This window comes from Mandrillus leucophaeus, unplaced genomic scaffold (assembly GCF_000951045.1).
Source record: "Mandrillus leucophaeus isolate KB7577 unplaced genomic scaffold, Mleu.le_1.0 Scaffold599, whole genome shotgun sequence".
Classification (NCBI taxonomy): domain Eukaryota; kingdom Metazoa; phylum Chordata; class Mammalia; order Primates; family Cercopithecidae; genus Mandrillus; species Mandrillus leucophaeus.
In genome coordinates, this window is record NW_012106463.1 from 1,713,463 (window position 1) to 1,725,011 (window position 11,549).

The 11,549-nt window shown below is 37.8% G+C and overlaps 1 protein-coding gene across 1 annotated transcript in view; it reads right to left on the bottom strand.

Moving 5' to 3' along the window:
- Positions 1-11,549, bottom strand: part of PDE3B (phosphodiesterase 3B, cGMP-inhibited) — a 213,215-nt gene that overhangs the window by 15,261 nt on the left and 186,405 nt on the right. Inside the window, exon 12 of the mRNA XM_011999567.1 lies at positions 4,669-4,868. Within this exon, the coding sequence (XP_011854957.1) occupies positions 4,669-4,868 (200 nt within the window). The remainder of the gene's footprint in view (positions 1-4,668; positions 4,869-11,549) is intronic.

The window sequence follows — 11,549 nt, forward strand, 5'->3', positions numbered from 1 at the left end:
CTGTGTATACAGAAAAATGAATTCTAAATCAGGTGCAGTGGCTCACGCCTGTAATCCCAGCACTTTGGGAGGCCAAGATGGGTGGATCACGAGGTCAAGAGATCGAGACCATTCTGACCAACATGGTGAAACCCCATCTTTACTAAAAATACAAAAATTAGTTGGGCATGGTGGCATGCGCCTGTAGTTCCCGTTACTCGGGAGGCTGAGGCAGGAGAATCGCTTGAACCCTGGAGGCGGAGGTTGCAGTGAGCCAAGATCGCGCCATTGCACTCCAGCCTGGCAACAGAGTGAGACCCTGTCTTACACACACACACACACACACACACAATGAATTCTAGATTTCAGTTGTAATTTCTCTCTGCTGTTATGTATGTTTTATTGTGGAGTGTCTCCCCTTGGGATGAATGAGTGGGAACTATGTAAATGTGGATAGGGTTTGTTACCTAGCAAGTTTTGCTTTAGAATAACGGGTGCCAGCTATTAGATGTCTAGAATGAGAGAAATTTACCTTGAACTACTAATACCCACTCTAGGAACTGTTGTTACTCTCCAGGCAGTTTCCTTCAATATCTAAGAGATGAGTTTTCTGCCTGGAGGTAAACATAGGGTTGTAGTCACTCTGATTAAAGGTGTGTGTGTGCACAGAGAGAGCAAGCAGGAGCAAATGGTAACAGAAGTCTCTCTGGGGTTCCAGCTGTGCTGGGTACTTTTATCTGTCAATATTCATCCACTTTTCATTTTCCAGAAATGTTATAAAAAATTTTTTATCTGCTGGTGATAATACCTATCATCCTCTTATTGCTCTCTGTTGTAATGAACTTCATATCTTACTATCATTTTAATGCATTCTCAGGAAGAAGGGGAAACAGATTCATGTGTTTAGTCATCTTAATCCATATTTTGGGAGAGAAAACATTTACAAATCTCAACCTAAAACTGTGTTTCCTTTTACCCAGTCTCATAAAAATATTCCAGAAATTTTACTATCTTCAGCACTAACCTCCATCTTTCAGCCAACTTTTCATTTGGAAACAGCTCAGAAATCTCTTAGAATCTTATTAATACTGACATTCCTCTGGGATATACCTGGCTATATGTATCACCTTCTTTCATGTTAAGAATCCTCGTGTATCTTTCTAGCACACATTCCTTGCCATGAGAATGAAAAAGAATGCTTGACCCAGCTGGTGGTATTATATGCTACTGTCTATAACACACCGGAACTATAATATCTTTTATTAATTATGGCCTGACTAGACCCACTGAGTTTCCAAAGATGAAAGAACCTACTTTGATACTTAACCACATTAAGCCGTAGACTTTTACAAGGGTCCTTATCTCACAGGTGCTAGTTGAAGAAGGCCTCATAAACTTTGTTACTTTGGGAAGCACAGAATATATTTCAGAAAACCTAGGAGTACTACAGAGCAAAGAATTCAGACATCCTTCAACATTCAACAAATATTTACTAAATGCTTTTTGTATGTCAAGCACTACTCTAGGTATTATGGAATAAAAGACAAAAATCCCTGCCCTTGTGGAACTTTATATTCCATTGAGGAGATACATATAAAAAACAAAGTACATAAACAAAATATATAGTATCCTAAATGATCACTGCTATGGAAAAAAAGCAGAGAAGGAACATAGTGGTATAAGGAAAAAATTTTAGATGGAAGGAGGTGACAAAATGAATATACGGATATCTAAAGGAAAAGCCCTCTGGGCAGGGAGAACAGAAAGTGCAAACACTCTCAGAAAGGGACAGAGATGGTATTAGCAAGGAAGCCAGTGAGACTAGACTTAAGTCAGTAAAAAAATAAACAAATAAAAATAAAAATAAAAATAAAAAGACTTAATGGGGCCAATAATGCAGGGCCTTGCAGAACATTTTATGATTGTCATTTACTAGGGGTAAGGTGAATGCCATTGGAGAGTTTACTTTTTTGTTTTTTTATTTGTTTTGAAACAGGGTCTCAAATGTTGCCCAGATTGATCTCAAACTCCTAGGCTCAGGCAATCCTAATGTCTCAGCCACCCAAAGCATTGAGATTACAGGTGTAAGCCACAGCACCTGGCAAGAGAGTCTGGAACAGAGTGATGCAACACACTTAAACAGGGTCACATTCTGGCTGACATGTGTTGAGAACAGACTGAAGGAGAGCAGGGAACAAGCAAGGAGACTAGGTAAGAGGCTATACATTTTCACAGCTGAACTCTCTAATCCATCTCCTTTCCATTCTAGCACTTCCTATGGCTTCATCTAATGGCAATTCTTAACAATGAGAAGTTAGAAATAACATGATGATTGATATCATGTTCAGACTTCATGACTGTATTTTGATTAGGATAACAGTTGAGTACGCAACTTGTATAAGTTGCATTCATATAACACTGTTTTAAATTATCTTCATGTGAGAGTTAACATTGGAATTCACTCATTTGTAACATCCTCCAGGGAGGATATACTTTACAAAAATGAAAGCAGTAATAAAAACAGAGAGTAGGCCGGCATGGTAGCTCATGCCTGTAATCCCAGCACTTTGGGAGGCCGAGGAAGGCAGATCACCTGAGGTCAGGAGTTTGAGACCTGCCTGGTCAACATGGTGAAACCCCGTCTCTACTACAAATACAGAAATTAGCTGGCATGGTGGCAGGCGCCTGTAATCCCACCTACTTGGGAGGCTGAGGCAGGAGAATCACTTGAATCCAGGCGGTGGAGGTTGCAGTGGGCCAAGATCATGTCATTGCACTCCAGCCTGGGTGACAAAGTGAGACTCCATCACCATCTCAAAACAAAACAAAACAACAGAGTGGACTAGAACAGTAAGTAATTTCTACCTACGTGATTTCTGATTCAGGAGCTTCTCATGCCATCGGAAACAGTATAAAACCTTCCATATGTTATCTCCTTAATCATATCAGATAACTATTTTTAGGTTCAGAGGAATAAACCTTTATTTGAGGTCATACAGCTAATAAGTGGGCAATCAGAAATCTAAGACAGGACTTTTAATCTCAAGTCCAGTGCTTTTTCCACTATGCCACTACTCCTCAGGTCTATGATTCACCAAAGGACTAGGATTTTCAAAGATTAGGATGTGGCAGGTTTGAGAGAATGGGCATCTGATTCTTACAGAATTGTATTGCAAATAAGAAAATATGTGCCACTTAGAAGGTACTTTTTTTTAAAATAATACTTAGAAAGTGGGCAACTACTAGTACCTAGATTTACATTCATCAGAAAGTTACCGGTGGAAATCATGAGCTATTAATAAAGTCTCACTGGAAAAATGAATCATATGGCCCTTTTAACCCATACACACACACACACACACACACACACACACACTCTATTATACCCATTTACACATATACATATTCATAGTTCCCTACATTCCTTCCCCCAACCCCGACACACATGCTCACAATTCAAGAGACTGTATCTCCTATATTTAAAAAAGTTGGAGTATATGAAAGAGATTGAAGTAAAAAAAGAAAAACAGAAAACGGCTACAGAAAATGAAAGGATCAGAGCCAAGGTTTAAACATAGAATAAAGAAGTGGGAAGTGAGATGAATTCAGCAACAGTCAGTGAGTACCTACTCTTCATAAAGCATCCAATTAGAAACACACAGATGACATTTTAGGAATCCCCAGCATAAACAAACCCAGCTACCACACAAGAATCTGCTTAAACCACAACCACACTAAATTCTACTTAAAACCATGTATTTAGGGCCAGGTATGATGGCTCACGCCTGTAATCCCAGCACTTTGAGAGGCCAAGGCAGATGGATCACGAGGTCAGGAGATCCAGACCATCCTGGCTAACACAGCAAAACCTCGTCTCTACTAAAAACAAAACAGAACAAAACAAAATTAGCCGAGCATGGTGGCGGGCGCCTGTAGTCCCAGCTACTTGGGAGGCTGAGGCAGGAGAATGGCAAGAAGCCAGGGGGCCAAGCTTGCAGTGAACCGAGCCACTGCACTCCAGCCTGGGTGACAGAGCAAGACTCCATCTCAAAAAACAAAAACCAAACACATATTTAGTTCCAAGTCCTAATGTTTAAAGCTACTGCAATTACAGTATCTATTTGTTGGGAACTCTTGCCTCCTCATGCAAATTGTGACCTTAAAGGAATTTTATATCTTATCAGCTATACTAGGTACAAAAATAATATACCAGAATAATTTTTACATACATGAATATATTCAGAGATAAGAGATTTAAGGTCTGGTATTAAGGCAAATCTTTAGGGAAACAAGAGAACAACAAAAAAGATTAATAGTTCTCAACCACTATAGCTTTCTAGCCATACAATGGGCCTAACCAGGAACAGAAATCTTAAATACAGTCAGAGTTTTGTTGGTTTGATAAAAGACAAAAATACTGACAATAAAGGACTCTAGAATTTCACAAAACAATGAGTTATTTCAAAAACTGTTCATTATTTTCTAGTTGAAGAAGTTGATTTTCCCCCTAATTTCCTAGCACACATCACATTAATGCCATGTGTTATTATCCAATTAATTAAAATGTAGGGTCTTAAAGTCAGATGGAATGGCTATATGATTCAATTGAATAATGATTTACAAAGGGATACACAGCATGATTGAAAATTTCAGAATTACTCTTTAAAGGTTCTGAAAAATATTTCCTACCTGAGGGGCATTTGTAGCCACTAAAAATGCATTTGTCCTCCCTGGGTGGTCATAATCATGCATGGCAGCTGCCACGTATAGAGCCATCAATTCTAATGCAGGGATGTTTGAAGACAGGCAGCCATAACTCTCATCTGGAATAGAGCAGCTCTTCGAAGAAATATAAGCAATTCGCCCACGGTTAATTCTACTATCAGAATCTGAGAAAAAATAAATTGCAAAATAAACCAGCATTAGCACACAAATTCCTCACAATTTTGCTACGGAGGGGATTCTCATGGGTAATACGATTACTTATTTTATTTGCTGATTTAAGTAAGAACTAAAATCTATGAACTTAAAAGAGTATATTATTCCCAACTTAAAATGTTAGTAGAGAGAAACAGTGTTAAATCTGACCCTGAAGTTGCTTACTTTACAAGACATGATAGGATTCTCATACCAGTTTGATGCTGTCTTACTCAGGCAAATAATAATTTTAAAAACCTCTGATTTTCTAAATATTTGCTATTTAATGACTAGATAGATATAATGGCCAGGGTATATAACAGAAAAAGGCAATACTAGAGAATAAAATTTGATGAAAACATTACAAAGATTTAGGAATTTAATATCTTACCAAACTAAGCTTCTCTACATAGATGCTTTTCAAATCTCATCCAGGAAGATTACATTTCATTTGTAGCCCTAACTACAACTCCTTATCTCCCTTTTGTTTTCTTTCATGAAGCTCCATATAATATAATGGAATAAAAAATGATGGAAAATGAAAAGGCATGGAAAACTGGGGAACATCTCAGTCAACATAAGTCTATTTTTATCCTCTTAGAAACAACACGTTCACTATCCATACTGTGCTTTTGGTGTCTTAATATCTTGCCATTGATTTCTTCTTTTTTCTATTTTGGTGGCTTTATCTATCTAGATGATCATTCTATTATTTTTGCAAAAGAAATCTGTAAAAAGTATAACGAAAAAGAAACTATATTTAAAGTAGACACATAAAACCACAGATACTAGGTACAAAGTTTCCTTGGTTGTATTCATTGGGGGAACCTAGAAATAATGCTCTAGCTTGTTAAAGTCCAAAAGAATTATTTAATCCTATTTTAGTTGACTCAATATAACCATCACAAGAATTTTTTAACATGACTTTAATATACTAGTGACAACTGTAAATATACCTCATTATTTTCATCCTATTTATAATTTGTACCAAAATTAAGTTTTGGAACAGCCCACGCTAGAGCATTTTTTTTTTTAATTTATGTTTTTAGAGATAGGGTCTTGCTATGATGCCCAGGTTGGAGTGCAGCAGCTAGCTATTCATAGGTCCAATCGTGATAGTACACTATACCCTCAAATTCTTCACCTCAATTGACCTGCCCTCAGCCACCTGAGTAGCTTAGACTGGAGTTAGGTACCACCACACCGGCTTAGAGGTATTTTTTAAATAATTATAAAAAGTAAACATGAGGCAGTTAAATCTATGCATAATGATATATGTAAGTGATCAAATTTCTAATAAGACTTTAAATATCAATACAGAGTCAATAATTTGAATTTTCCTATGTGATACACATTCCGGATTTTCCCTACAATTTTAAAATATATTTTAAAGCTCAAAAATGGCAAAAGATTTCCTTTTAAATTCAGTAATTACTTGGAATTTATATATTAGGATCTTAAAACATTAGCTTATATATGTTTCAAAAAAAACAGTATGAAAAACAACACAGTTGGCAAGGGCAATGAAACATAACTATTTTGAATCCCATTTATTCACTTCATTTCAGAAAACTGTGATTTTAAAAATTTGCTGACACATTTAAAAGGAGGCCTCAGTAAAAGACATCCAGATTAGAAATGAAGATGCAAAACTATCTTTATTCACAGATGGCCTAATCTCATATATTTAGGAAATCCCAAGAAATCTACTGAAAAACTATTAGAACTAATAAATTAGTTCATCAAGTTAGCAGGGAACAAGATAAACATGCAAAGACCAATTGCATTTCTACATACTTAGCAACAAACAAAAAAATGACATTTTTCAGAGAAACAGAAAAAACAATCCTAAAATTCATATGGCACCACAAAAAGATTCCAAGTAGCCAAAGCAATCTTGAGCAAAAAGAACAAAGAGGAGGCATCAGACTACCTGATTTCAAAATCTATTACAAAGCAATAGTAATCAAAATAGCATGGGCCAGGCATGGTGGCTCATGCCTATAATCCCACCACTTTGGGAGGCCAAAGCAGGTGGATCACTTGAGCTCAGGAGTTCGAGAACAGCCTGAGAAACATGGTGAAACCCCATCTCTATAAAAAAAAATACAAAAAAAAAAAAAAAAAGTTAGCAGCCATGATGGCATGCACCTGTACTCCCAGTTACTCAGGAGGCTGAGGTGGGAGGATGGCTTGAGCCCAGGAAGCAGAGGTTTCAGTGAGCTGAGATCATGCCACTGCACTCCAGCCTGGGTGACAGGGCCAGACCCTGTCTCAAAAACAAACAAACAAACAAACAAAAAACAGCATGGTACCAGCACAAAAACAGGTATTTCAACCAATGGAAGAGAATATCACATAATGGCATCAGTTCAAAGAACAATTCACATCTTGTGGGACAGTACTCTAGTTCCACAAAATATTTACGCCTAGCAGGAACCCCATCTGAGTCTTAAAGATGTCATTCTACCATTCTCTCAGGTCTGATGTAGACTGATAAGGTTCATGGAAAGATTAGTAAACTCTGTGGGCATAAGCCCATTGCCACAATTTGCAGAAAAATTAGTTTCTTGATCAGATGAAATACTACCTATAATAACCTGATGGTAAATAAGGCATTAAGTAAGTTCAAGGATGGCGATGGTGAAGCACTACAGACAATGAAGATAAATCCACATCCACAATAAGTGAGAACAAAAGCTGTCTCTTCCATAAAGGAAAGGGTCCAATGCAATCAACCTACCACCACCCAAATGTCTGGATGTTCCCTCAGGGAATGGTGCCTTATTAAGGACTCACCATTGGTCTCTCTTACTGGAGAGCAAGGCACTCAGCAGAGGCCTGAGCCAGGTGAGCTGTAGAGAAGAAGCCCATGGTATTTAGCCCATACATAATATCTCTATTCTTTCCATCTTAGGGATATGTTTTGGCTGTGTTCCCACCCAAAATCTCATCTTGAATTGTAACCCTATAATCCCCACATGTCAAGGGTGGGACTAAGGGTAGAGGTAACCAGATCATGGGGGCAGTTTTCTCCAGGCTGTTCTCATAATAGTGAGTCTCACAAGACCTGACGGTTTTATAAGCATCCGGCATTTCCCCTGCTTGCATTTCTCCTTTCTGCCATCCTGTGAAGAAAGTGCTTTTCTTCCCCTTCACCTTTTAGCCATGATTGTTAAGTTTCCTGAGGCCTCTCCAGTCATGCCTCCTGTACAGCCTGCAGAATTGTGACTCAATTAAGCCTCTTTCCTTCATAAATTACTCAGTCTCAGGTATTTCCTTATAGCAATGTCAGAACGGACTAACACACTTAGCTGTTGCGTGCATAAACCCACGGAATAAGAACTCCAGTACATAGGGAAAGAGACTGATAGCTATAAGATAAGAGATCATTTTGTCCACCTGCTCATCGAGAGCCTTCTTTGCAGTGAATGGCCTTTGGTAAGTATTATATATTAGTGAGGGTTATTCAGAGAAACATAAACAATAGGATGTGTGTGTGTGTATATACACACACATATATGCACATATATACATATATACATACATATGTGTGTGTGTGTGTGTATATATACACACACACATATATATATAGAGAGAGGAGATTTATTTTAAGGAACTTGCTCATGAAATTAAGAAGGCTGGCAAGTCCAAAATCTGCAGGGTGGGCTGGTTGGCTAAAGACCCAAGGAAGAGCTGATATTGCAGTTCAAGTCTGAAGGTTGTTTACTGGTGGAATTCCTGCTTGCTCAGAGGAGGTCAGTCTTTGTTTCTATTAAGGCCTTCAAATGATTGGATGAACCCCAGCGACCTATGGAGGGTTATCTGCTTTACTTAAAGAACATCAACTTAAATGTTAATCTCATCCAAAAATATACCCTGAGGGAAATATTAAAATTAATGTCTGACCAAATATGTAGGTACTACTGCCCAGCCAAGTTGACATGTAAAATTAAGCATCATAGTAGGCATTCACCTGGCAAACAAATATTCACCACTCTGGGAAGGTTAGCCATAAACCTCCTAACAAAAACTCCTTGTCCAATTAAAAACTCTAATTTTAAAATATTTTTCCTTCTAAATCTCAAAGCATCCAAGGAAGTTCTTAGCTATTGACCATAAATCAATATAGATCCTTTCAGCTGGCCATGTCTCTTTCTTGACCAACTGATTCACAGCTTGATCTGCTTACTGGAAGGATTTACTTTATTACCTTTCAAAAGATACCCTTGAGTGATCCTGCAATGCTGTAGCTACCCATTTTCAGGAAGTACTGGCATATTGGGCAGAACTATCTATAAACCAGGGCCACTGATTTTTCTCTTTAAGTCAACTGGTCATAGAGAATTCCCCAAGAAGCTGTAACTATGGATTAAGGAAGAGGTATTGGTGTATTAGGAATAAACGTCATGGAAGTCTGAGCTTATGTTCTGTGTTTTTAGGAGCAACTCAAAACTAATATTGTAAGTAATTCTTCTCCTTGATGATCGAGAACTACTGCACATGACAAATTTATGAACTGGAGGATCAAAGGGCCCCAAGTTCATTATGGGCAGGTAACATGGTAACCTAGCGCCCATGGCCAAGTATTCAGATTCTACCAAAGTGCAACAACAATTTAGCCGCTTTTACAGAAAGGAAAATAATTATCTGAGGAAAGCTGCCTGGTTTTGTCTCAAAACTCCAAGTATTTACACTGTAATTATCTTGTAGCGGTCTTCCAGAGACTCCACAGGGCATTCAATCTGCAAAAGACATTTTCTTTTGGCAGTCAGATGGAAAAATGGCAGAGTAATTTGCACAAGTAGAAATTGCTTCACATGTTTCTCTTGCTCTGGGTTGCATACACAGCCTTACAGTACTATTTTGAAGCAATAGTACTCAGAAGTCATGAATTTGCCTTCAGAATCCAAAGAGCCCTTTATGTAGAGAATTTCAAATGTATCAGTTATCCCTCAACTCAGAGGAAATATCTCAACATGTCCTAGACCACTGGATGCCTAATATACTTCAATGATATGACAGATCTCTGAATTTTTGTGCAATTTTTCTCATCTCTCATCTGCAGGCACTATTATGAAGGCATCTAGGATATTTGTTACTTCTTGCTCCGTGGAGCTACTCATCATTATCTCATCTATGTAATGGATGACCTTGATAACCTATGGGACCAGATTAGATTATAACAGAGAATGAAAGACTTGACATAGCCCAGAACTAAGACAATAGAAGTGTACTGTGATGCCTGCCAGATGTAAATATATGTCTTCTTGTGAATTTTGCTAAGAGTTATGGAGGGAAGACAACTCTCCAGATCAATTGCTCTGTGCCAAATATCACAAGTTAGGTTGACTTATTAAAAGAAGAGACCACATCTGGAACAGCTGTGGCAACTACAGTAACCACCTGATTACGTTGAGAATAATCCATCATTTTCCAGGATCTACTTATCTTGTGTAAAAGCTATATAATTAAGTTGAACAGCAATGTGATGGAAGTCACCATTCCTGCATCTATTAAGTACTTGATAGTAGCACTGATTTCTGCAACTCATCTATGAATGTAGTATATTGCTTTCGGTTCACTGTTTTGCCAGAATGAGGCAATTCCTGGAGATTCCATTTGATCCTTCCTACAATGATGATCCTCTTTCCAAAGATCAAGGAATTGATGAAGTGATTCTGCCAGCTGCTGAATATGTTTACTCAATGCATTCAGAAAATGGGTGTGGTTCAGCTAACTACCATTATTAGATGAACCTAGTCCAAAATCCTTTTATCATCTAAATTCCATAAGCCCCTAACTCTGGCTGTAGGACCAGCATAGCATTTCACTCTCCAGGAATTAATGTTGAAATAAATTTCCCAGCACTGTGATAAAGGAGGATACTTCTTGAGGATAAAGTTAGGGATGGGTGATAAAATTGAATATGATCACCCTATTTCAACATCTTATCATGATAAGCTTCTGGATTCCTTCCTCTACAGTACACAAGGAAGTTTCACAATTCTACTTCATCTGATGCCTATACTTTAGACAACTCATGAGGCAAACTGTTAGAGCCACTGCCAGTTGCTCAAGCTAATACACTGACTCCAGAATATCTGGTAGGTACATCTTCCTTTCTCCCTGGTCTAACACCCTTAAGTCTATTCAGATATATATCCCCCAGGTTTCTACCAATATGAATTGGTAAATTATTCTGGTATTCAGACTTAATACTTATTCCTCTAAGATCTCCAGGATTTAAGTTTAATTATGGATCTCAAAGAAATGAGGGACAGCGGAGTTGGATTTAGAAGTGAATTATTCCCCTATAAATCAAGAATCTCAAGTGAGGTCATTACAGGGCTTTCAGGCAATCAACACAAGGAGAAATGACGGTTTCCCAGCAAGAAGAATCAGCAGGATTTGGGGAATACAAGGCAATATTTATTTAAATCTATCCAAATAATCTCATTTCGATTATCAGGATCCTTTATTTCCCATTTCATATCTTTTTTTTTCTTTTTATTTATTTATTTACTATTATTATTATTATTATTATACTTTAAGTTCTAGGGTACATGTGCATAACGTGCAGGTTTGTTACATATGTATTCCTGTGCCATGTTGGTGTGCTGCACCCATCAACTCGTCAGCACCCATCAACT